The sequence below is a fragment of the Tinamus guttatus genome, unplaced genomic scaffold (genome assembly GCF_059628265.1).
Source record: "Tinamus guttatus ecotype Peru unplaced genomic scaffold, ASM5962826v1 Tinamus_guttatus_pri_ptg000172l, whole genome shotgun sequence".
NCBI classification, from domain to species: domain Eukaryota; kingdom Metazoa; phylum Chordata; class Aves; order Tinamiformes; family Tinamidae; genus Tinamus; species Tinamus guttatus.
In genome coordinates, this window is record NW_028288706.1 from 1,396,084 (window position 1) to 1,423,143 (window position 27,060).

At 45.7% G+C, this 27,060-nt stretch overlaps 1 protein-coding gene across 1 annotated transcript in view; it reads right to left on the reverse strand.

Annotated features, from left to right (window-relative positions):
• Positions 1-9,571: 9,571 nt before the first annotated feature.
• The window catches only part of PIGQ (phosphatidylinositol glycan anchor biosynthesis class Q), a 29,511-nt gene continuing 12,022 nt past the window's right edge, over positions 9,572-27,060 (reverse strand). The window contains exons 5-11 of the mRNA XM_088523013.1: positions 22,940-23,066; positions 22,044-22,197; positions 19,617-19,728; positions 17,777-17,857; positions 16,649-16,763; positions 13,189-13,250; positions 9,572-9,821 (exon numbers count right to left, since the gene is read on the reverse strand). Coding sequence (XP_088379139.1) covers positions 9,669-9,821; positions 13,189-13,250; positions 16,649-16,763; positions 17,777-17,857; positions 19,617-19,728; positions 22,044-22,197; positions 22,940-23,066 — 804 coding nt within the window. The 3' untranslated portion in view covers positions 9,572-9,668. The remainder of the gene's footprint in view (positions 9,822-13,188; positions 13,251-16,648; positions 16,764-17,776; positions 17,858-19,616; positions 19,729-22,043; positions 22,198-22,939; positions 23,067-27,060) is intronic.

Sequence of the window (27,060 nt, forward strand, 5' to 3'; positions counted from 1 at the left end):
GAGCGCAGTCCTGGCTCCCACAGAGCAGGAAGGACATGGGGTGCCCACCTTGCACCTCGCAGAGCAGAGCCGGATGGCTGGTTTGCCCAGGGATGTCCCCCGCGGCCCTGGCGGCTGGTGCTGGAGGGGGCTGCGGACACGCAGCTCCGAGACAGCGGAGCAGCATTTTCTACTGCTGGAGCAAGGGAGGACACATTCCCCACTGCAGGAAGCTCTGCCTTGGTGGTGGTGGCTACGGCCGCGCTTGCCTTAGCCCGTGTCAAAGCCAGAAGGGGTTGGGAAGGAAGAGGCCTCGCTCGGCAGGCAAGAGGCCTCGGGAACTTGGGTGGGCCAGATCCGGCACGTGAATCCACCTTCCCTAAGGGATGAGAGGGAGCGAAGGGCACTGCCTTGCATCCGCGTTCTTCCATCCGAGGCCCATAGGCCTCACGGGACACACACTCTGGCCCCGGTTACCTACCCTCACCTCTCCACACGGAAAGGGGCTGAGGGGATGGAGGCTCGCAGGGCCAGGCCACCTCTAGGAAGCACCAGACTCTTTGTCTCCTTTCTTTCTCCCAGGCTCAACACGTAATCCTGTGAGATTCTGAGTTTGTGTAACTAACTGAAGATGGGCCATGACGCTTCAGTGCAGGACCGAAGGCTTTAAACCACGAGTGACTCCCGGCAGGTCCCACGGCTGAGAGCCCTCCTGCCGCTGTGATTCTTGCCGTGCCCAGTGGCATGGGAACCTGTGACAGTTGGCTCCGTGAGTCAGCTCCTCTGCACTGCTTTCTACCAGCCTCCCTTCCTCCGTTGCTTGCTCCGCTCTCTTGCCCGAGCGCCTGAAGTTGCTGCAGCAGCAATGTGTTTTGCTTGCATGAAACATTAATTGCTGCTCAAACCTGTCGGTTACTGCATCGCTGGTTCCCTTTCCTCCCCCAGGGAGTGCGCTGCGCTGGGCAGAACAGGGACACAAAAAGGCAAAAAAAAGGGACCCTCGCACCTTGCTGATGCTGAGTGTCACAGCCTTTCTGCCAGCGTGGCAGGGTGAACCTCCCAGCAGCCGCACAGCTCCATGCACAGGACCCCTTCCACAGAGTCACAGAGTCACAGAATGGCTGAGGTTGGAAGGGACCTCTGGAGATCACCCAGTCCCACCCCCTGCTCCAGCAGGGACACCCAGAGCAGGGGCACAGGGCGGCATCCAGGTGGCTTTGAAGATCTCCAGAGAAGGAGCCTCCACAGCCTCTCTGGGCAGCCTGTGCCAGGGCTCTGGCACCCTCACAGGAAAGAAGTTCTTCCTCACATGGAGATGGAACTGCCTGGGTTTCAGCTTGTACCCATTACCCCTTGTCCTGTCACCAGCCACCACTGAGAAGAGTTTGGCCCCATCCTCTTTACATCCTCCCCTCAGGTATTTGCACACGATGATAAGATAGCTCAGCCCCACTGGCCTGGCATTGCACGGGGCCTTTTCACCCTACGAGGCTGAAGGACCATTAACAGGCAGTGCTGGAGACTGGCCAGTGACAATGGCATCTGCCACCAGCTGACTGAGACAGGAAACCTGGGCACCAAAGTGCCTTAGCCCTGCCAAGGACTCCCTTGTCCCCTTGTGCCAGGCTGGAACGAGTGGCACAAATGGATTTTGAGCTCACGCAGGTGCATACAGGGGCAGAGACAGCTCTCACCATCCTATTTGTTAAAACAACCTTCCTGGTATCACTGAAAACCAAGTTTGGGCCTTGGAAGAAGCACCAAGTGGTCGGCTTTGAGCAATGGCTCTAACGCGCTCCATAAAATAGCACAAAGCTGCTGCTGTGCCATAGAAGGTGCTGTGCCCTGGGGACCACAGGGCTTCTCAGCTTGGGTTTGCCATGGGGACAGTGGCTAAATGTAACGACCACCTTCCCCTACCCCCTTGGCTCCAAAACAGCCTAGGTTGTCCAGCATTTCCAAAAGAAAAAACAAGTAGCAGATGTCCGTCTGACTTGGATCTGCTGCTCTGCTTTCCACCCCCAACTGCTGCCAATAACCCTCGCCGGGGAGCGGTGGGATTATAGGCTAAAGGCTGCAGATAAAACCTGTGGAAGGATAAAGGGGGCAAGGAGGACACAAAAGTGAAAGCAGGGAGAGTGGATGGATCTGTGTGCAGGCATGACAGGCAGGATTCCAGCAGAGAAAGTCGTACCTAGTCCCCATCAGCCCACCCGATCCAAAGCTGCAGGATCTGCAGAGCAAAGAGGATGATGGGCAGGAATCACCTCGATTTTGTCCCTCTTTTCCTTGCCATTCTTTCTTTCTTTCTTAATCCTCTCACTCCTACAGAGCCAGCCCCGGCCCCAGAGCCATGATGCTCTCTCATTTCCCTCATTTCTCTCATTTCTCAGGTCCCAAACCGATGATACCAGCACGAAGGGAGAAGCAGCGCACGGAGAGCAGCGCAGGGCAGCGGGGCCATTGAAGATGCTTGCAGCAGCGTGCGGCACGAGGCACCAGCCTCCAAGTTACGTAAACGGATGGGGGAGATCCCAGCAGAGACTTTCTCTGCAGCGTGGGCCTGTTGTCACCCTGCTTCATCCAGCTGGCTACACTTGACGCTGAGCAGGCCTGAAACCGCGCGAGCTGCAGCTGGGATCCTGCAGCACAGCACACGGCAGCCCGACCGCGGCCACATGTGAGCCCTGGTGAGCACGTGTAGCCCTGAGCAGCACCGCTGCGGCCGGCTCCTCCAAGGGCCAAGGAGCAGAGCTCTCCAGGAGGCCAGTCCTCTGGAGACAAAGGCACATCTTGGTGCAGGGCCCTGCCGATAACCGCGCCGCGACACGCAGCACTGCCGCTTGTCTGAGGAACAGCAGTGCCCCGGCACCTCCTCTCGTGGGGGCTTGTGCCCCTTGAGTCCCTACTATTGAGCAGCAGCATGTTCCACACATGCGCACGGAAAGCAAAGGAGCCACTCGCTGAAGCATGGGAGAAGAGTGAGACGGGATCTTATTAACATGTACAAATCCCTGAGAGGAGGATGTAAAGAGGATGGGGTCAAACTCTTCTCGGTAGGGGCCAGTGACAGGACAGTGGGAATGGGTACAAATTGAAACCCAGGCAGCTCCATCTCCACTTGAGGAAGAACTTCTTTCTTGTGAGGGTGCCAGAGCCCTGGCACAGGCTGCCCAGAGAGGCTGTGGAGGCTCCTTCTCTGGAGATCTTCCAACCCGCCTGGATGCCGCCCTGTGCTCCTGCTCTGGGTGTCCCTGCTGGAGCAGGAGGTTGGACTGGATGATCTCCAGAGGTCCCTTCCAACCTCAACCATTCTCTGATTCCGTGATTCTGTGATACAGGCCTGGAAAGGCACTACCTCAACCACCTCCTCAACATGGTGGGCCTAGCTCCTCCTCCTGGGTTGGCCCAAGCTCCTCCTCACAAGGGTATCATGATTTGGCCTTTGTAGAATACTTTCAGTCAGGTGGACAGGGAAATACTTGGTGGACGTGGAGAGCAAGAGATCAAGGACAAGCCTGGCTGGGCTTCAGGGTGGGAACAGCCAATGCTCCGCCACCAAGCAGAGCCTCCAGCAGACTCCTCCACTCCACAGTCTCCCTTGCTGGAGGGAGATGCTACTGCAGTCAGCCACACAGGTGGCCATCAGGCAAGTTAAACAAGAAGGAAGACCTTGATTTTTATCCAAACATCTTTATTCCAGTGTAATCAACATCCATTTAAATTCTGATTTGAACGTTTAATTAACCAAAAAGTCCACACCTGTTGGAAGAAAAAGGATTCCCCACCCCTAAACAGTCAAATACAAGAGTGTGTGACCAGTACATCCAGAACCTGCCTGGTGCTGAGCATGCATGGACCCTTCAGCACAGACCTGCCAGCACCTCCGTGGCTCTGCCACGCATTTCCGTCTGGATAAACTGCACTGTGACGAGAGGGAGACAAATCTGTTCACCAAGGGTTTGCTCACTGCACTGCTAAGCCAGACTGCTGCATTTTAAATCAGGGCCGTGGTGGGAAGGAAGTTTACGGCTTCAAATGGTGTAACAGCAGCATCATTTTAAAGCAAACACTGCTGCTGCACCTTCTGGTGCTGTGCTTTGCTCCTGCTTAGCACCTGGTAGTTTTGGGGGAATCACTGAGAAAATGTACCAGTGCTTTGCAACTAGCCCTGCACACCAACTTCCCCCATCTCTTATGCTCACAAACATATCCACACACACACATGCTTCTAATTAACTGAAAAAAAAGAGCCTGCACTCCTTTTTAGTACTTTATTTAAAAACTTAGTACTTTATTTAAAAACTGAAGAGGTTATAAGTAGGAGCTTTGGTTGGAACAGCTGTTGTGAAGCGCTCATGCATTTTCCCAGTGACAGATGCTTCTTAAATAACACTGTGGTTGCAAGATGCACCTACAGCCCCTTTCCACCCTTACTGAACGCAAACTGGGCCACGGCTCTGCTGAGTCCCAGGAGAAATCCAGGACAGGACTTCCACTTGCTTTCCAAGCCACGCTGCCGTTCTGCTTAGAAACGAAGGGTTTATGTTCTGCTGCTTTCCACACTTATAATTACATGTATCCTCCTGATACGCAGCTGGCTGGGACAAAAAAAAAGGGGGAGCCTGGGCATTCTTGGGTTGTTGATGTTTATCCTGCAAGGTAGAATCCGCCCTAAAATCTGGCTGCTGAGCAGGTTGCAAGCCCTGAGGCCTCGTGTCAGGAGGCTGCACCAGCTGAGGTCCAGACACGCACTCTGCATGCACCACGTGCAGCCACACGTCGTGCGTGCGGAGCTCCAGAGCACCACGGAAAGGCAGCTCCCAGACCCAGATGAACTTCCGTGCAGCCACCCTGGAGGTTTCTGCCCCATGTCCCTCCGTGTTTCCACTTCTGGGTTTCCTGCAGGCATTGAGAGCTTGGCTGGGGGGCAGACGCTCTCTCAGCTACTAGATCCATAAAACCTGGCCAAGAGCCATCCAGGTAAGTGCCTCTAATGAGCAGCTGACTTTCTGAAGCTGCGGAGGGCTCAGATAACATCCAAAAGAAAAGGAAGCCCCTAAATACTGCTGCACAGGAACAAAAGGACCATGGGAGCCTTCATATTTACTGACGGGATGTGAATTATGATGTATCTTAGCTCAACATAACATGATGGTGTCATCAGCAGATTGAACCACAGCAACTAAATCAGTAAAGGCTTGAGTAGAAGACAGCCAAGAATGAAGGCAGTGTTGCACCAGTACAGTGAGGCAGCACATGACATAGGGAAAGCAACTCATTACCTGTGTGATGACAAAAGCAGATTTTCCTACCTGCTTTAAGGTTAGAAGAAATCTACTGACACTACTTGGACAGACAGATGGACTGCCTTGACCCTTAGATCCCATGGTCTGTCTTACACTGGAGACATCAGTTCTGGTGTGGCTACAACAATGAAAGGTGCCCTTGGTGGTTGCTTTTCAACAGAGCCATAAGACTGATGTTGTCTCTGGTGGGTGCCTATTTCAAGGATGGAACTGTATAGCTCCACTGAGACAGCTGCAGCTTTATAGATGCCACTGATAGAGCTCACCAGCTTTAATAGGACAAGGGCAGGAGGCAGCTCTGAGCATCTTCTTAATCTACAGCTGGAGCTGGTAGGCACTACAGTATCTGACAGATCCTCAGGAAACAACACGTCCTGCTAAGATGGATCAGGAAAGCAGGCAGGACTGATTCCCGCCCCCCCGAGAGGATGGTGACTTGTGTAATACCTCTAAAGACTTGGGGAACTGTCTTTGGTGCACTGCATGCTCCTCTCAGCATCACTGTGGTAAGATGGTCATGTAGGAGTTGTCATGCCTTCCACTCCTGTTGGCTTCACACAGAGGTCCACACGTGGAGGGGGGAAGTATCTGCACTGAGGTGCTGCCTGTTGGTTTCCATCTGTACCACCACTGCTGAGAGCACTCGAGTGTGTGCAGCAGAGCTTAGGTCCACATATTGATCACACATATGTGCAATTCTCATTCACATGTGCCACCAGAACAAGGGACAGGACAACTGCAGGATCAGGGAAAACTCCCCAAAATATAAACAGAGCCTTTAGAGCAGTGTAATTACTGAGACTTCCTTTCAACACCATCCATGTTAGTCTGGTTAGGAAAGTATTTCTCAAAGGCAAAATGTCTGTCTAGAATGGACTTCTACATTCTGTGAACTGTTTTTTTCCTTCAGAAAACTCATGCCTGTGTAACGACACGTATCGAATATTGTCCCTGACAACTGACAACTACAAGCCAAGAAAGCAATAATAAGGAAGTGCAGTATTTAAAAAAAAAAAAGTTTGCAAGTTTCTAATATTTGAAGGATGGTCAACAAAGACTGTGTGTTGCCAGCTATAACAGGGTGTGTGGTAGGAGTCAGAGAATGCCTGGAAGCTTCAACGGCTTCTCATCCGAGGACTAGAGAGCTAGCTAATACGGACCTGAGGATGACTAGTGTAATAACCACACTGGCAATCTCTTCCCAGAGGAAACGGCAACGCTAGGCCCCAGTCTGTTTTGCTGTGGAAGATGGTGCTGGTCCTACCTTCTAATTAGAGAGATGACGAAGAGTCAAATGTTCCTGAGCAACATGACTGCCAACTTGCAAAGTCTCTGTGTGGCACCAGAAAAGGGTGAGGGAAGACTACTTTACATCAGTGACTGTAAAAGAGGAGGAGAGACACGGCAAATACACAGCAGAAGAAACTCATAGGCTCAAATACTGTCATGGGCAACGAGTACTGAGAGTGTGAGCAACAAAGAGAAGACAGCCCAGGCACCAGTTCTGCGTGACACAGGAGCAGGAGAATCACACCCACAAGAAGCTTTTGTTTTCTAGCTTACTCAAAGTACTCTATCGCACAAGGTTCAGGATCTAGGGTTGATGGAGGAGCTTTTCGTCAGCTTGATATTTTACCGTTCCCTGAGTTGGTACCAGTCTTTATTAAACTGATTTAACCCAGGAATGTGTAATAGGTTTGGCGGATTCCCCATAGGAAGGTTACACTTGCCGGTTTTACTGGCTGTGTGTGCCTTCTCTGGGGCTTTCAGGTCACTTGATCCTAAAGGTCAGCCATGACTGTGACTGTCATAAGCTGTTTTGTCTTGTAAATTTTTAAAAGCCAGTAGGAACATTATTTTCATCAGACTCTCCTCGAACATCCAAAACAGTGTCACTCATCAGTGAGGAAACTAAACTATGCAGAGGCGTGGGAGGAGACAGGAGGAATATGATTTAGCTACTACAGTGCAAAAATGAGAGGGAGCTGGAGCGTAAATCTGCTCTAATGGAGGTAAGGAAAGGTAAAGTAAGGTAAGGATGACCTCATGGATGACCATGAGTCTGACTTAAGCTGAAGAAGAAACATCATTGAGCCTGCTCACCCCTTAAAGGGATCACAACCCAAACTTATTCACACCTGGACTGAGGACAAATAATTGCATATTGGTATTTCAAAACAAGATGACAATGTATTTGTATATATTTTTTAAGCAGTGGCTGTTAAACAACATAGATCCTTCCAGATCTTCTCCAGCAGGTGATGGGACTCAAAACCTGCAGTGGTGGTGGGGCTGTTATCACATTAGTTTCTTTCAATGATACCCCATTTTCCTCTGGATCAAAGAAATAGTAAGTTTTTTTTTGGTAGCAGTGGCTGTGTAACACTACCTCCCCTCGTGACAGCCTTAGGAAAACTGCAAAAACTTGGCAATTCCTGCATTTATCTGCTAAGAAATGTCTGCACCAAAAACCTGTGTACAGAGCTTCATTTTGCTCTCACCAGGTCACAGCTGAAAAGGTGGCAGCTGCACTGTGAGAGCCTGTTGGTAGCTACAAACACAATATACCTGATCAGGGGTGTATAAGGCACCCGACATTCCTGGGATCACAACTCCTTCCATCCATCCACTCCATGTAGCAGGACAGCATGTTGCTTCCTCATCCAGCACATGGATGAGACACGGGGCTGTGTAGAAGGCTCCTTTGGTTGTCCTGCCAGTGCAGGTGCTGACTGACGGCTGCTAAAGCCCCCAAAGTCCAGGCACCTTCTTGCTGAGGGCCTCTGCTCCTTGCTTTGTCCTTGACCAAGTCACATGGGAACTCACGGGCAGCCCTCGGGTGAAGAGTTGAGCAATGCAGACATTACCCACATCCCTGCTTATCCTCCATCCTTGCTTTCCTTGAGGAGACACTGACACCCTGGAGCAGAAGGGGCAGGACTCGGCACACCAATTAACTAATTTTCACCTGCCAATTAATGCAGTCACTTCAGGGGTGCAAAGCAGTAACACGATGGTGATACAACCCTGTTTAGGCTAAGGCAAGTGGACCTGGAGAACGTATACTTCCAGGTTATGACTGGATGCAAATGTCTCCACAACAACAACATACACAGTGGAACATTACAGAAGTGCGTGGCAGCAAGACCAGGAGTAGACAGCACACCTGGGGGACGAAGAGACCTCAAGATGAATGGGCCATTAGAATGGGACGTAGAAAAGCCGAGCGCTGCTGTACTGTGGAGGTAGTATCTGAAGAAACAAAATTCCCCTAAGAGAAATGTACCTGCAGTTTCAGGATAGAAAGCAGCTTTAAAGGCTTAATCTGAGATAACTTTAAAAACTTCTTGACTTTCAGATGGTGCAAAAGATAGACACCACATTGCAAGGCTCAGATCTGGACAGAAACAGGGGGATGTGCTGCCCCTGGAAGGGAGTGTGGGACACACCTCCCCGAGCTGCTCAGTCCACCTGGCAAGCAAGACTGCTGCTGCTCTCCTGTACCCACCAGCTATGTCTGCCTTAGATCATGACTAAGCAAAGAAGCCCTGCGCCTTGGCGGGGCGCTGAGCTGTCAGTGCCTTTGAGCAGCCTGGGGTTTGAGGCTGTGCACTCTGCATTGCCAGTTCTGGCGTTAGCGGAGGGCTCAGCTTCTCCAAATCACTGTTTGATTTTGAAAACCTAGATGAGACCCTCTATGTTTTCTGCAAGCTCAGATGTGCAGCATTCTGTGTCTCTGTGTCTCAAGGACAACTCAGTCCTTGTTTCTATGCTCAGTGAATCCAAGCCCAACCAAGGGCTAAAGAATAAATATCTTAGGAACCCAAACAATCCAGCTGTACTGTTTTCAGGGTGTGATGCTAAAAGCCAATATTCCTCCTTACTGGTTCTGATTAGCTGGCTTGAATACTGAAGCATGAAAGATCCAAAATAACCAAAGGCGTAATGCATGGTGGTTTTGAACAGCCTGAAGGACTGTTTTAATGTGGTCCTGTGAATTTACATGGAAAGATAAAAATTACCAAGGCATATAGAAGTTATGTCCTTGATTACATTAAATGCTGGTTCCAAGAGGCACTGATGGGTCAAACCTTTTGCTTTAAAAATGATCATTACTCGCTGCTGCCACCAGGCAGACAGTTTGCAGTCTAGGGTTGAATATCACTGCACAAACAAGAAACAGTCTGGAAATCAAATCAGTTCAAGCACAATGTAGGGAAAGGAGAAGGTTGAAGACCGTTAAAAAATACTTGCCTTTAAAAATTCAGGCTGGCCCACATGTTAGCAAAATCTCATGAGGGGGATCCAGCAGCTGCTGGCTCCAAGCATTAGGATTCAATATCCTGGCCAGGTCTTTCAAGTTGGGTCCCTTGGCTTTTTTCAGTCTTGCTTCTCTCCTTTGTGTTTCCAAGGGTAGATCAGCTCTCCAAGGAACAGCTTCTTGCAGAGGGATGTCCAGGAATCCTTGGGGTAACAGCTGTAGGTTGGCAGACTGTACGTCCGCACCACGCTGCCATATGAGAGAGGGTTGATCTATGAGAAGGAAGAGGGAGATCAGCAGTGAAAATGTGTGGTAGTGAGAAGCACAGACAGATGAGGAGGGCAAGCACAACTTTTGCATAGTATCAGCCTCTCTTAGAACATCCCTCTTTAGCTATTTAGAGCTGATAGCGTTCTATAGTATCCTGAAACACATCCTTGCCTAATGAGTTATTAGAGTCACTTTCAAGTAGAGGTAATAAAATGGGTTCATATTTTTCAATTTGATTTCAGTCACCATCCCATGAACGATCATGTCTGGAGTCTCTGCTTACGCACAGCTCCTGGCCTCTAGTTATGGTCACAAACATGCTGTACTCTCCTTTTGGCAGATGAGGAAATCAGAAGATATATTAGCTGGACCGGCAGTCACAGAAGCACATGAGAACTTGGAAGTTCTCATTCTAGTGGAGCACTTCAGTGCAGAGAGATGGCTGACGTCCAGAGGATACAGCCAGGCCAAATTCGGGTGCATGAAAAGGATCCGCAGAAACAAACTGTCCCCAAAAGAGTATAGAGATTACAAAGAATTGGTGAATCTCAGAAAATATCTTGAGGGATGTCAAGGTGAGGCAACTCAGTAGATCTGGAGAAAGCCTGGACAGTGGAAAGACATGGAAGCTCATACTCTTCTAACAAAAGGGTGCAACTGTGTTGGAACCAACCAAGCAGCTGCATGAAGAAGAAAGACTCCATAACTCACAGCAGAAAATCCAAATAAAAAAAAGAAAGACAGCAAAAAGCATTACTTGGTCAAAAGCTGAATATTTTGTCCCCTGAAGAGAGGCTCTTTTCTGGGAATTTGCTTATACTAGCAGTTTGCTTCAGCTGGATGGTGTTCCTGAAGAGGGGAAGGATGACTGCAGAGTATCTAAAAAGACCGAGCTTTGGGAAAGGGTAATTAAACAAAAAGGGCATTAAAAATGGTCCTGGAGACCTTTGCCAAATTAGTTTCATGGCACAACATTGTTAAACAGAACAAGAAAGTGCTTATGTCCAGCAGCACCCTAGGAAATTAAGGAAAAGCAGGGCAGCTGTTCACACAGGCTGAGGGAAGCCAAAAAACAACCATATCCATCAGGACCTTGCTTTGGGACAATGTCTCACTGGCAGATATTAAGCGAGTCCCAGACAGATTCACAAAGAAGTTAGTTTGGAACATAATCAAAACGAATACTTGCACCAGAAAACTTAGAGCTGAGCTCACCCCACCTGCGGTACGTCTAATCCAGATGAATGCAGCTCCTGTTTCAAATGAACCCTATAATCTAAAGGTCAAGAATTAACCCCAGCATTTACTGGACATTATTTCTGAACATAACCAATCTCATCCCATCATGGTCATAAACAATTTGCCAACTACTCCAGCAGTTGCTTCAAAAACCCCAGTAGTAAAACTTGAGTAACAGTATCTGCTTATTTCCTTGGCTCTGTGAAGACCAGTATGTCTGTGGTGAAAACAAGTTTATTCAGAGGGGAGAGGAACTGCTGCTATACAATGGTGATATACAGTGAATATTCGTTTGACTTTTTGCCGTGTGGGTTGGATGAGCTGGATGATGCTTGGACCCAGTATTTCTTGTTGAAACTCCATCACATGCAGACTGATGGTGCTGAGGGGTATGATTTGCATCCTTAGAAATAACAAAAGATGATTTTAAATATAGCAAAATATGCTTTTCTACCTCTTCTATAATAAAAGGAAGAAAGAAGCAAACCCAAAACAACCGTTCTATTGCGGAAGTGGCAATCTGAGTTCCTTTTATGCAATTTCTGTAGTTCAAAGCTATAATATACCCTGATATAGTAGGCACGTTCTTTGTTTCATAATGGAGCTGTTCCCTTTTCCCTTCCTCTGTTGCTTAACCCTTTGCAAAGCAGTTGCTTTGAAAGATGACATTTCTAGAAGAAGGTATGCAAAGGAATCAAATACAACATGTCCTCTTGCTGGGCTGCCAGTCAGCTGACCTGCACTGCCAGAAATATTTCTTCTTGTGTACCAAAATAAATGATTTTAAACCCTTATGAAAATACTAACTATGTAAGACTTCCTGGAAAAATTTAAGCAGTGTTTGGATGGAAATCCCATCCTCCCTCTGCCTGTGTCTGGACTTTGCTTTGCAAGGCACTATCTAAATAATAAAAATAATCCCTTGGCTGACGCACAAGATGAATATGGAGGCTCAAAATTAGTACAATTGATTTCTAAACAGTTTGCAGTGCTTGGAAGGACAGATGTGAACATTTCAGTTACCTATAGCTTGTTGTAGGCATGGTTACACTAATACTCAACCTCGCTTCCCCCAGCCATGGCTCCAAAGGGCTAACATAAGGGAAGGGGACAAGAGGAAAGCCACAGTGATTTTTTTTTAAAAAAACCTATTACCATGTACCATACAAATTCTAGCAGGTCACTAAACAGGAGGCTTTTTAGATTCTCCTATGGAATGTAGTATACTCAGCAGGAGTTCTGACACAAGCTTGTGCTTCAGTTTCACTAGCAAAAAAAAGGCGCTTTTACTGATTCTCTGCTCATTATTATTTGAGTAGAAGGCCAAAAGAGACATCAACTAAAACACTTCCACCTTTTGAGCTGATGACTCATGTTATATTGTAGGGAGCATAAGGACCTTTCTTGGTCCAAGGAATATTGATCATACTAATATGATTCACTGCCTCTGTTCTCCACCTAAATCCTGATGCTTGACCCTTGGAGAAGCTACCCACCTTGTCTCACACACACACCAGTGCCAAATTCCCTGTTCTACTTAGCTGTGCCTGTACTTCACCACTGGTGCCCACAGCTTCCTTCTAATAGAGTCTTCTGGGCATGGGGAATGAGAGACTTCATTTTTCATATCTCAACCCTACCTAAGTGCAGGAAGTAGGACGCTAGTGTGCTTAGAGCATGCTACAGTTTTGCTCCACAAGGCATCTGCTGCTAGGACTCCTTTTGGAACTGCTGCTGATTTGCCAGGCCCATGGCAATCCAACCTCTGCTGAAATGGAGCTGGCTGCAGGATTAAAAAAGCAAGAGAACTGGGGAACTGTGTTTAATCTCTATCCAGGCATTTTTCTGTGCCCAAATATTCTTTTTACTACTCCATATACTGACTCACAGACCAGCCTCCCAGGATGCAAAGAGCAAGAAAAGCAACTGTGCGATATGGCAGAAGTGCTGCAAAGTCAGGTAATGGAGGTTTTACAATCACTCTTGAAAGGGTAACTTCACTGCTTCTATTAGATCATTTATTTTCAGAAAGATTTCCATCTATTATCTGGCCACAGAGCATAGAGACGCAAGGGTACAAAAGCACAAGTAACACTAACCTTTTGCTATATGCTTTGTTTGGTGGCTTACCTGCATAAGGAGCCGAAGAGGTTTTCCATGCATCTGTTCAAGAACTCTGAACTTCACACCAGCTGAAAATAAAAAGAGCAAGGAACTCAAACGTATGCTGGAGAAAAGCACCATTATTTGCCATTCAGCTCTGCTGGCTGAGCACCACTTGCCTGGAGATGAGTGTTTTAAACTTCTTGAATTTGTGAACTACTAAAATGTTTCAATAGGAAGCACAAATTCTCTCTATGATTCTGACCTTAATGGTAATAGATGCATTTTTCTCAGCTTCATTAAAAGTAGCCCTCGACTTCCAGGTTGCAAATGCAGTCCTAAAGAAAGCACAAAGCCTAAAAATGAAAAAGAAAGGACTGATCATGGCAGAGGGATGGCAATAATCTGTATCAGTTCCCAAACCTCAGACAGAATGGGAACTCCATGATAATATGAGACAGAGGACTCTCTTAATTCATGTTCATGTAGATATTGCAAATCTCTCTTCCTTTCACACTGAGGGGAGAGTGGCTGGACCAGAGGCTTGAAAAATATTTCAAAGCAATCACTGCCTATTAATCCTAGCATTTGTAGGTTTTTAAGACACTATTCACCCTATCAAACCTGTCACTTTTCTATTCCCTCTTGGACTTGTTACATTCCCAATTCTTTAGATAAGAAAAGATACTGGATTCCAAGGCTGACATATCACTCACCAGTGTTTAATGTAATGTTTCAAAGAAAGATTACAATTAGGATTAAAGAGCCTTAAAAAAGGGAAAAAAAGAGATCTCCAATCACTTCACAGAAAAGAATCCAACCCATACTCAATATATCTGTAACAACCAAGAGTGCTCCATTATTCCTTTCCATAGATGAAAAGATAAGGCAAGAGAAATGATCTGCCACAGATCAAACAATAACTCAGAAGTAGAAACAGAAATCAAACTGTTCATCTGTGGGGCCTCAATTATATAGTATCTTATGTGTCTTTTACACATTCTTTTTTTATCTCTTTTTTCCTTACATTTTGAATTAATTCTAATTCTACAAATTTATTCTTACTTCTGAGAGGGAACTCTCTTGTCAGGCACAGAGCTCTAACTTAAATTACTTCTCCCCAAATCGTAAGGTATTTTCTGTCCAGGACAGGAAGGAATGATCTGCCTTTTGCTGGGTTATACTGAAACACAGGTTTCTCCAACAGCTTCCAAAAGATGTTCAAGTCTTCAGGGTCTCCACAAACAAATGTGCTAGAAGGGAATAATTGCTCAGAGTGACTCTTCGAGTTTTAGCTAAGAGGAAACATCTGAGTCACGCAGGAACTTCTCTTCAGGAAGGCAATTTGTAGACACAAACAAGTGAGTACTGAAGTTTATGGTACATGATCTACTACCATGGAAATGTAGTCTGCAGGTCATGACTGCACACTCCCCTTCTACAGCTGCAGCTAACAGTATCTTCAGTTCAATTGTTCAAGAGTCTCAAACTTCCAAGAAAATATACGCACAGAGCGTTTGCAAGTGCATTCATATTTGGAATGACCAAGAGATTACCATAAGTTTTAGACCCCTTCAAACAATTCACTTAATGGAAAAAGCAAGAACGCTCCCTCTATTTCAGATCATTGCAGGAGAGAAGAACCCTAAATAATTTTTTGTAATTACCGACCAACTCCAGAGTTTAAGGTTGTGTGTTTTATACACAAAATTAACATCAATGGCACAAAAAAGTCAGTACCTGAACCCATTTGTTTCGTTTCACATGACAGTCCTCACTGCTGATTTGCTTTCCACCAGCCACGGAGGCAACAACGTGACAGGGGCTACAGAACCATGGACTGAGGATGACAAACCTTGTCCCAAGGTTTCTAAGATAAATAGGTATTGGGCAAGAAGAGAAGGACAGAGAAATGAACTGGCTTCACCAAAATCATGCAGCACATCAGTAGCTCGGGTGTGAGTACAATCCCAGACTCCCAAACCTCACTGCTAGCTCTTACCACCTGAAATCAAGATCACAGTGCACCCTTCCCAACCCCAGTGGCAGCCCTTTAGCTAATGCTGGGCAGAGAGAATTCTTGCACAGGGGACATCAGCTTTAATACAGTTTCAAGAGGCTTTTTAAAGTCCAAAGTATTTCAGTTCAGATATGTGGAACGAAAACAGGTATTTCTGGCATTTGGATGTATCATTACTCACCTATCTCAGCCCAGGTTTCATCAATAATAATTGTTCTGTCAATTGAAAGCTGAACCAAAGAATGCCAGGTCTGGACTGAGCACTGCACTCAAACCTTGCTTACAGGAAAGGCTATCCATCCACGTTGGTAGAATCATCCTGATGATGCTTGTAAAGCCAATGGCCATAACACAAGCCAAAAGATGCCTTATCCAAGTACTGAAGCAGAAAATGGAAGCAAAAACTAAGCACTAGTAACATCAGGTGAAGTACACTCTCTAAAGTACTTTGATTTTTTGATTCATCTGCTCCTTCTGTTACCAGTGCACTAAAATCTTTTTTATTCTGTGCCAGGAACACAGCCCAGAGAAATTTTCAAAGATGCCTTCTCATTTAGCAGGGATAGTATTGCGGTGTTCTCTTTTTAAATGTTCAAGGGAAGCAAACAAATAATCAACTAAGAAAGTAAATCAGATAACAAACTCAACAGAGCAGAGAACTCTACTTAGGCTGAAGCTTTCTATCCTGCAAGGGGTGGCCAGCAGAACAAAACCGAGAAATAACCCTGACTGGAATAACTGACTTCGTATCTCTCAGTGGCAACAACATTTCCTTCTTCCCTTTGACCTGATGTTTACCATGTCTCCAAGGACAGCCCTGATAGGTTCCGCAGTTTCTGCTAGGAAGATCATGGGAACCTGCTGAAGGCACACATGGAGAAGCAACACACTTGGTAATGTTGCTCAGCTCTGCCTTTCCAACATCAACTTTGGCACTGCTCCAAAAGACAAGGCTGTTATCAGTTGTCTCACGCTTCCTTTGCATGTGATGACTGGCCCTGGTTTGGTGATGTTCTTAAAGTTTCCTGCTGCATGCCCTTTAAATAGATGGGAGATGACAATTTAGATCTGCTTGATTTTAACTGGGTTAACCATAGCTGTTTTCAGTTAATCCCATTCCAAAACCAGGTTTTACTCTGATACTAATCAGTTTATTAGAAGTGGAATAAAAATGAGTAGTTTCAAATTGGTGATGGGTTGATCTGAAAAAGTAAATGATTTTATGAAGGGAAGCCAGAGCCCTTCAGCATCAATTTTCTTCCACAGACATCCTTATCCTGCCCCTTAGGGTGACCTGTTAGCAGCACAGACAATGGCAGGACTGGAGTCCTGGGCTTGGCACCTCAGTTCTCTGACCTCTTGCATCTTTCTATTCAGAAGCTACTGCTATATCAGTTCAAGTAATCAACATGAAGTGTGTAATGCAAAATCCCTGATTTTCTGCCTGAGCAGCACTGAAGGACTTACCTGCAAGTCTGTAGGATCTGCAGAGCCGAAGGATGATTGAATAGAGAGGCAGAGAGTCAATCAGGTCAACTAGCAAGTGTATCAAGCCTTGCACAACCACCACCAGCAAACGGAGCTACAGAGAAACAGTTTAATAGACAAGTCTCAGAGAAATAGGAGGACCAACATTTGTAACATCATAAATTGTTCTGCAAACTGACATGTCTGTGTGCTAAGGTAAAACTTCCCAAAGTGGGTTTGATGTCTCAGAGTGCTGGGCATCCAGCCACTGCATGAGGTCTTTGACAATCTTAGCCTAAGGTTGTAACCATAGTGCAGTACCTATTCTTTTAGATGCTATGACCCCAAAAAGCACGACAGCTATTCTGCTGTCATCGGTCACAGGCTAAATGGCTTCCATTTCTAGTAAATTCTATCACTGTACTGGTAAATATAAATTTCTCTCTTTCCATCACTGTACTGATACATGTAAATTTCTCTCTTTCCAACAATGAAGCACCTTATTTCTGATTGAAAAAAAACCAACATATGTAGCATTTAAGCAAGAGCAAATAAGTGAGTAGAGAGTTTCTGGCTTTGTGTTTCACATTACCTAATTAAAGCATTTTCTTTTATTGGGATGTGTTTATTTTTTGCTGTCAAACTCATCTGAAAAGAGATGGTTCAAAAGAGATGTTGAAATTATGCAGAGGCTACTGCCAGTGGAAAATTTTGCTCAAGGCCTCAATTCAAGCTGGTCATATTGGAGGTAGAAAAGAAAAAGTTCAACCCTCTTAGCAAAGTCTGGCTGGGAACATTTAACACAGTAGGTTAATTTTCAGAAGGAAAAGTTCTGGATCGGACAGCAGGGGCTGTAACGCCAGATGCGGGAGGGGAAGATTAAACATGACTTTTAAGTGGTGGAACAGCTTGTCCTGCTGACTTTGATTTGCAGGAAAATCCCTTTGGAGACACACAACTATGTCTTTTGAACTCCACTTACTTCATCTATGTGAGCTGTGTGACAGCCCCTCTGGTGGCACTCAGACATATAATGTATTTTCTTTGCGGATGACAGCAAATGCCTTGAAATCGTTTTTTAACATCTCTGAGCACCATATATGACTTGCTTTAAGGGTTACATCTTACCAGGGTAAACACCAAATAATACAGGGCAGTTGTAGGCAGAAGAAACAGCAGGATTGTAAATAGCAGAGTGCCGATAAATAACTAGGGCAAAAAGAAACACGATCATTAGCAGAGCAATGGCAAAAAAACAAAAACAAAAACAAATTGAAATAAAAGAATAGTAAGTGTTTGAAAGAGTTTGCAAGATTCTTGACACTCTTCTCACTCCCTGTGTGAATAATTTGGAATATAATTTGGAGTATCTGGAATATTTTCAGGGCTGCTTCTCTCACATGTCTTCTTAGAAAGCTCCCTGTTACCAGTATTCAGGATTTCCAATTTTATGCCAACTTTCTTGGGAAAAAAAGGCTTATGTGATCATGCTTATGTGATCATGCATCCCCTACCCCCATGGGCTGCAAAACCATTGGCCAGATTTTACCTTGGAAAAGATGGAAGGGTAAATAGAAGTAAAAATCTGTTAGGTTGTTCCACAGAAAACTGAAAAGGTTTTTTATTTTCCCTTGGTGTTGTAACAGAACTGGGAACTGGGGAAAGGCAAGAGGCCCAAATCAGTGTGTGCTTTTAAGGCAACGACGGCAGGGGTTGGTTAGTAAACTTTCCCACGGGCAGTAGCTGGCTGGTCGGCCAGCGTGTCTGCAGCTCTGGAGCAGGCACAGACCTTCTCCCTTGGTCAGTGGGAATGTCATGGGAAATGGGCTAGAGGGAGACAGAAAGAAGCTGGAGTTACTGAGGAAAAGGGGAGTAATATTGAGGGGATTAAAGAGAAAAACCCATAGGAAAGCAGGTGCCGCTGGCTCCACTGCCAGCAGTGTTTCTCCCCTCCTCCATCACTCCACTGCTGTTGCTTAGCATCTCACAAAGTCTTTTAAGGTCTGCTTTGAATGTCTCTTCCCACCTAGGCCAATAACAAAACTCCCCTTGGCCTCCATAGCAGCAGGATGAAGCTTGAAGTGCCAACCTAATTATTCTCCAAGTGCACAGGGACAGAAGGCTGATGTAAATTGTTGCCCTGCCACAGAGGCTCTTACTTTTCCATCAATACGAAAGAAGAAAAATAGCTCTTCCCTTGTGGTGCTAGAGGCTTAAGAGTGTAATGTTGCAACCAAGGGAGAGGCACTGGCCCTGGCAGTCACCAAGCAGCACTGCAAGTGAGATTGCAAGGGCGGCTGCAGAGATGAGCCAGCCTCTGCATGTATTTATCACAGGGTCTGCAATTTCCAGCAAATGTCACCTAGAGGTGTAAAACAAGGAAAGATTGAAACACGATCATGATTTTTTACTCGGAGTCATTTCAGTCGTGTTTGCCAGAGCAGGCATGGAACAGCCAAGGCTCTGCCTAACTTCTCCGTAGAATTTCAAAACTGAAAAACAGCTTACACTGTTTCAGAAAAAAAAACTCTGGCATTTGTTGTTGCAGTGAAAATGTGTGGGCCAGGCTCCAAAGCATCACGAATTAAATGGTGGTTTTTAATAGAAACTATAGGAAGTCTGTTACTATTGGCAACACTCCTGAGCATCACTTCTTATCTTGCCTCCCTCCCCCATAACCACTGGGCTCTCAAAGGTTGTGAGCATCTGCAGCACCCACTGAAGCTCCCAAGGGTGCCCAGGAGGTTCTCAGCTCCTCCAAGGAGTAGGTCCCCTGAGCATGCAGAGCACTGACGGGGTGCTGTAGGGCAGAAGGTCCAAGGATTTGTCTGAGGAGGTGTGCACTTTCTCTGGGCACTGCAGAGCTTTCCTGGCTTCGTGTCTCAGTGTTAAAGAAAGCATAATGGGGACAAAAGGCCACCTGCAAGCAGTGTGTCCTGGCGGCACGGCCCCGGCACGGCAGCACTACCTGGTCCAGGTCATAGGTGCAGGAATCCACCCGCTGCCTGAGGACATTCCACTTCTTCCCACGGAACAAGCGCCAAAGAGACGACAGCCCATAAACTTTAAGGCAGTAGAGCCTGAGGAAAGAGAAGACACTGTGAATTAGAGCTGTGAGCTCCTGAGCTTCGATGCAAAGCAGCCATCATCATCATCATCACTCAGGCCTCCACCGACCTACCGATGCCACCGAACTCATGGAGGCAAAAGAAACCAACACAAGACCAACACAAACAAACACAGATAAAATACTAACTGCTCAGTGAGCTGTAGGAGCACTCCCTTGTCATGGACAAAGCTGGCTACTGCTGAAAGCCATGGATCCACTGAGAACAAGAGTCACGTCAGTGCCCCTGGCTACAAGAGAGCTCCTGATTGCTGGATTTTCTGCTACTGTTGGTGATGGAGTGGGTGCCTGGAGAACAGCAAGTTCTGCTGGAGGAAGGAGCCTATGAGCAGGAGCAATCACCAATCTCCTGCCACCAGCTCGACCGTAGCAGACGTTTACTCCCCAGAGCTCACCTTCTTCTCTCCAGTTTATACTCCCTACCCAGCTCACTTCACACCCTTTCCATTGCAGTGGCAGCCAAAGCTTTGCCCCTTTCATTGGCATCAATACAATTCAATTTTGCCTACATAGCACAGAAAGGAAAAGGAATAAAAATGAAAGGACAGGAATCCCTGGCAACTGTTTTAATAAACCACAGCTTCAAACCTCTGCAAAAGTGGGAAGAGATCAACCAAATGGATGGTAGCTCCCCTATGGCATCTTTTCATCACCAGGCTTTAGCAAGTTGATGTTACGACACTTGGAGCTACTTCCCTCATGGAAAAATGGCAGTGGTGGGAGAAGCTTGGAGTTATAAGAGGTGAGATAAAGACACTTCCAGAATGGCCACTGGAGCCACTGGAATGGAGCAGAGGCACAAAGAACCCAAGGCAGCAGTCTACAACATAAATGATGTAATTAAAGAGGGACACAGGTCATCAGAGAGGCAAAAGAGAGCCTTCTAAAGGGAGACTGATAAATTAGTCCAGTTAGAGTGCAGCAGCTGCTCAAACTTCAAGACAGCACAGTGAAAGCAGAAGCAAGGAGTCTTAACAATCTAGGAGTCTTATCTAGTCTGAGGAACACTAAGTACTTCACGAAATTGGCAGGGTGCTCCCAAAGGTCTGGCAGGCAGAGCTCGGTGCACTAATCTCTAGGTAAGGGAGTGCCCAGGACAGCAGCTGCAGGATGCTGCTACCCAGCTGCCTCGTGGCTCAGACTGAGCTTGTCCCTGCCTGCGTCCCCTGCCCTGGGACCCAAGATTGAGCCTGGGTGTCTGATTTAGCACCCTTGCTGGCTTTCATTGCACTGTGTGCCTCGTTTCAGAAGACGATCTCAGACTTCATCGCTTGAACCAGTAAGTTCTCCTGCCAGCTGCACAAACACAAGGTGCTGTGGTTTTTTTTGTGGATGAGAGTGACTGGGAACCCTTTCTGAATCTCCGTGGGGGACACCAGGCACAGAAGGTTGCCCCCCTTTGCACAGTAATCCCAAATGTGCCCCAAAGCTCCTCACACAGAGGTTCTCCTGAGGAGAGGTTCTTCCAGAGGAGGAAACTCCTCCCTCAGAGTTTCTGCCTGGCTCCCAGGCCATGAGGCCCTTCAATAGGTCTGGACAATGACGTGGGGAAGGTGCCACAGCTGTGCTGCAACCTTAAACCTGCCAGCTGGGCTCCAGAGCACAGACAGAAGCTCTAGAGCAGAGCACAGTCAGGACCTGGGCTTCTCCAGAAGTTCAAGGGTTCCCATTTCTTCCTCCATGCCTCTAATTTCCCTCAAAACTGCTGGGTAAGGCACAGCTAAAAAGAGAGACTCAAAGGCAAGGCATGAACTGCTCTATTGCACTCTACCTCCTAGGTAGTTTTATGTTTTCCAGATCGTTACCACAGTAAGTAAATATTAAATGCAAGAGAATTGGAAGATAGATTGCTTGTACTGCTGTGGCTATCAGTTCTACTTACCTAGAAAAATGTAACAATTTCGTTTTCAGCTTAAACTGTGAAGTTAAAAGAAATGCTATACAGGGAATGAATGTACCCATATGATATCTGGGTCTGGAATAAGATGAATGAATATCCCACAGATTTGATATATGAAGGTGTAGGTTTTGTGGTTCTTTGGTGAAAAATCAAGCCACTGTGGCCCAGCTGCCCTAGATACAAAGCACTAGGTAAAAGCAGGTATGATGAAAGTGCCTCTGGTTTAGTAAGAGGCTTTAACAGCAACAGCAGTAAATATCTGCCAGAGAGCTGTTAGCTGCTCCACAAATTAAAGGCATGCCCTGCACACAAGTGTTAGCCCTTCTCTCCAAGCATATCTAAGATACAAAGGAGAGAAATCAACTCACCTGGCTCCATAGACGTAGAAGCAGTAGATGTGGAAGGTCAGAAGAGCAATGATGTCAGAGAGGATGCAAAGAGCCACAGTAAGGCCCAGACAAGTGGACAGACCAACGTACCAGAGGATCATCTCAATGAATGGAGACATCAGGTGAATGTAGCCTAGTGGACATCACAGAGAATGAGACTGAAGAAAGGACGTTTTTCTGCAACATCTTCCTGCTGAAATTCCCAAAAGTCCCTGCCCTAGAACATTACTCCAGAGATATCGTTAAAACAACATGGAAATAAAACCAGAAAATTCCTTCAGATGGCCATTTTCTATTTAGGAGAGTCCAAAGAACTTCTCTTCCCTCCTAGGTCTCCGTCCAGCTGTGACCACTCTGCGAGGAAGGGGGGCACATGCTGAGTTTGAACAGAGGAATCGCCATCCTCTACATGTGATTTATTTTTCTGGATTTCTGTTCAGGTTCATAATTGCATTTTAAATGCACAAGGCAACCTTCACTGAAACAACATGCCAGGAGTGGGCCTGCATTTATGTCCTGAGATAACACTTCTCACCCCTATCCTATCAACTACCTCTTACAGGGCAAGGACTACAAAAGCCTACATAGAAACTAAAATTTTCTTTGGACAGTAACTACCAATGGCATCAAAAAGTAAGTTCTGCTGTGACTTGCATTATTTGCAAATCATCGAGACAAGCACCTTTTTTTTCTTTTTTAATATGCACAACTTTCTTGTGTGGGAATCCACGTTTAGCTTGAGTTCCCACAGCAGAAAGACAAGCATGCACTGGCAGGAGTGCACTTTGATTCGTTTTTTACCTCGAGGCAAACATTAAATACTTGGGAAGGAAGAGATGAAAGAGGAGGCAAAGAAGTAAAACTGTTGCACTTACTAATCCAAAGATGGATGTGGTAAAGGAAGAAACGACCCAAAACCTGATCCAAAGCTCGGTTCATTTTTAGTCCAGCTGGTGCTCCCATTAGCCACTGCAGCAGGTCTTGGAGCTCTTTAGCTACATGCTACAAACAAAGAAATGAGATTAAAGATGTATTGTGTTGAATAGGTCCAGTGTAGTCAACTCCAACCCCACTGAGCAAAGTAATCTCCTGCACCCTAAAAAATCATGGGGAAAAAAAGCATGCAAGAAAAGAGTGATTTTTTAGACAACTAGCTAAATCAAAAATGCATCTTTATGGGCAAATGATTCTTTTCTAAATGTAAGTATAGCAGCACAAGAAGAAGCTGATCTGTTTAAATGGTCTCAGTGCTGGAAACATGGAACCTAGAGTTGGTTTCTGGCCTCTCTGCTCGACTTGCACAGTACGACCTCTTGACAATTAGGACTTCTTGCAAGAGACGGGCAAGTGCAGGTACACAAACCAATGTCATTAGACAGCCAGCTCAGCAGTCAGAGCTCAAGGAGCCATCTCACTATGGAGAAGACCATCAGGATTCTGGAACGGCAAGAGGGTGGTGCATCCCTGGACAGGAATGGTGAATTTTTACACCAAATAACCTGTATGTTTACAGCAGGGTAGAAAATGTAATTATATGAGCATACTTCATGCATAGACTAACTTTGTTTATAGCCTGTGGTCTATTGGGCAAGGTTAACTGTGGTGTAGAGTGCTGATCTTGCTTGGCTACATCCTGTCTCTGTCTTGGCCACTACCTTGTCTCTACTGTGGGCTTCTGGGAGAGATACCTATTGCATCCCTGTAAAAATGGAGCCCTCTGAATCACGGGGGACAAAGTCTGGGTGAGTTCATTACCCAAGTCACTGAGAGTTTTGACTCACAATCGCTGGTGATTTAATCCTGGGCTGATTTTTTTACTGATTTTAACTCCCCATCCCATCCTACTGTCAGGTGTCAGATGCCTTGAAGTAGGCAGGGCAGAAGAGGAGCTCTGCTTGTCAACTTCAGCACTTAGCAGCGTGACCTCCTCCTGTAAGCAAAAATCAATGGAGAATCCATCCACCAGACTCTTTGAGGAAGCTGAGAGTAGTGGTCACCAGCAAAAGGGTGGGCAACCTGGGAGAAGTGGCCTCTTGAAACTTTCTTGCATTAGCAGCTTGAGAACATGAGTGAACACCTGCAATCTCTGAAAACTTCAGTCATAACCAAAACTATGCATGAGAGTGCATATGCAATGAAAACTGTGTGGGTGCAGGAGAATTAAGATGTGCTACCTGAAACTGATGCACTGTAGCCTACTTTCCCCCACATTCTTACAAATAATTTTTTTGTAGGCAAATTATTTCCAAAGAATGATTCCCTTTTATATATTAGTTAACAGTCATTGTAAAATGAATTTGTAAACACGAACTTTTAATGTAGTAGTGAAATTACATGCTCTATCTTCAGGTTGCCCGAAAACTCAACTAACAACATGGCTCTTTTATTCTTTCATTCACTTTCCCTTTCTCTCAACAATCCTTAAAGTGTTTAGTGCCAGTAAGAACTAGCTTGAACTCATGGATCTTACCCTTGTTGCCAGGAAAGAAGTGTTAGCCACTTTATAAATAGACTGCTTTAAATATTTAAAATGTTGGAGTTGTAACTTTAAAAAAGCATTTTGAGATTTTAATAAAATATTTAAATGCTTGAAAGTAGTCTTTCAGCAAGGCTGGTTTCCAGCACTGAGTGTTTCTGAGACTTCCAGCTCCAAAGGTGCTGCTAAAATCTGATAGGGCATTGCAGCTTTGGGAAGATGCCTTAACATAGTGTTACTTAACTGCTCAAAGCTTTTCAGAACAAGCTCATAACATTGCAGGTTGTTTTCCCATTATACTGATCAAGAGCAGAATCAGAGAAAGTGGCTAGGAGGCAAAACCCTCATTGCAGTCATGAACACTGAATATATCTAATATTAATGAACAGAATACAGTGCATTACATGGAAGTTGTTTCATTAAGGGTCTGTAGGGACGTTTTCAACCCAGAGACTGAAACTCATGTGGTTTAGATTAGATCACTGTGGGGATATTTTCTGTATAGTCATAGTCTGCTTGCTAGACCTCAAACACCGAGGCTGCAGTGGTGAGGTAACATCCATAGTGAAAGACACACAGGTCTACCACTCTAAATTACCTGTTCTATTCTGCTTATCACTTGTTTTTTTTTCTGTATTTTTTTACAGAAAGGTTGCTTCATATTGCAAGATATAGGGCTAAGCTGCATAGAGCTGCATATGAGGGAACAGAATATTTATGCACATGCTCTAGTTAGACTCAAAAAAGAAAAGTCCTTCTTTCTATACACAATCACCCTGTGCCTGTTGAAGGTGTTTGGGGCTCTAAGTTTCACTATTTCACAAATGACATCTAAGAATATTTTCAAGGTATTGTTCTCCCTACTGGGTTTACAGATTAGTAGAACATGACTGAACAGGATCTTGCATCCAATTGCCACCAAGTCCCAGGAACGTTTTGGGAGGCATGAGCTATGATATCGCTTCAAAGATATTACAGGCTAAGGAGAACAGAACACAGCCAGAACGGAAGAGGTTAAAAAAAGGAAAAAATATGGTTTATAATCAGTTCTTCTTTTCAAAAGAGAAAAATGTAGCACTTTGGTTGGTTTGGTCTCAAGGAGAGCAAAAACAAGCACTGTTGTTGGAAGCCTGGAGGGAGCAAGAGGAAGGAGGGTAGGAGTTGTGAGGGAGGGCACCTAGAGAGATTATTCACATTTTTCATGCTTTGTTTTGAAAGCCTGCTCAAAAGTAAGCCCTAGGTATCGCATGTAGCTACTCCCCAGGTGTCTCTGAATCACATCTGCTTCATATACTGACAAAAGAAATTTGCTGTTGCAGTTAGCACAGCTCATCGAGCAGGGAAAGTGGGAGCTGCAGTCCGTGACGTCCTGTGTATCGTCAAAAAACACCGGCTAAGTGCTGATTTGAGGACTATGATATCAGGGGATGCTGAACGGCGGCCAGGGAACATGGCTTGGTCCTCACGTAAGCAGGCTGAGCTTGTGACCCTGGCAGGTTGTCAAGGGCTGAAACAACTTACTTGCTCCTGCATCTCTCCAGAGATGCCTGGCTGGCAGTGGGAGGCACAGCAAAAGAAATCTAAGTGACAGTTTGGCAGCTGGATTCCAATTAATACGCAAAACCAACTCAAAACCACACAGAGATGGGTACCCAAGAGGACCTCTGTGCTAGTGCTAGGTTGGAACTGCTAGAAGAAGACAGATTAAGTATGCACTGTATCCAGCCCCCACACCTGCACATAGGCCAAGGTTTGTCAATCTAAAAATCAATCAAGCAAATCAGTAAGGTTTTTATATCTGTAATGTTTCATTTATATTATGTTACAGTTGTACTGCAGAAGAAGGTCAGTGTCAGCATCAGACCTGGGGCACTTATTGGAAACAGAAGAGCAAGGAGCACTAGGTAAGGAAGTGTCACTCCTGCACATGGGAAAGTTTGAATTTCCTGAACTTGGCAAAGCATAAGCACTTGAGAAAGCTCAAGTGACGGGAATAATGTGTACCAGATGGAGACTCAGCAGCAAAGTGGAAACCTACTGTTGAATGGCTAAAACGAGATGCTGCTGTCACACCGGGAAACAAAGAGATACTGGCTTGCACAGTGCATGCTCAAGTCACGGATATATTTTGGGATCTCTCCGTTCTGTAATTTTTAGGACTTGAAATGCACAAGAATCATTGAGCACTGAAGGTAGTAAAAAGACTCCAAATGACTTTTTGTCCACAAACTAATACTGTTAAAAGAAGAAAGTGAGGCTGGAAAGTAAGAGGAATTGTAAGTATCCTGAAGCAGTAAGCTTGGAGAAGTTACAGAGAAGAAACAGGTGCAAGCTGAATACCAGGTCATCCCCAGCAGTGGGGGTTAATGCTTCCAGGAAAGTAAGTAAACAGCTTTTGGTGATGCTGAAACACGCCCATTTAGGAGATCTGGTGGAAATAAATGACACTATGATGTGCAAGTGCATTGATAGATGAGCTAAATGGTTGAAAGAGGAACGAATGAGCAACTCTCATGGACA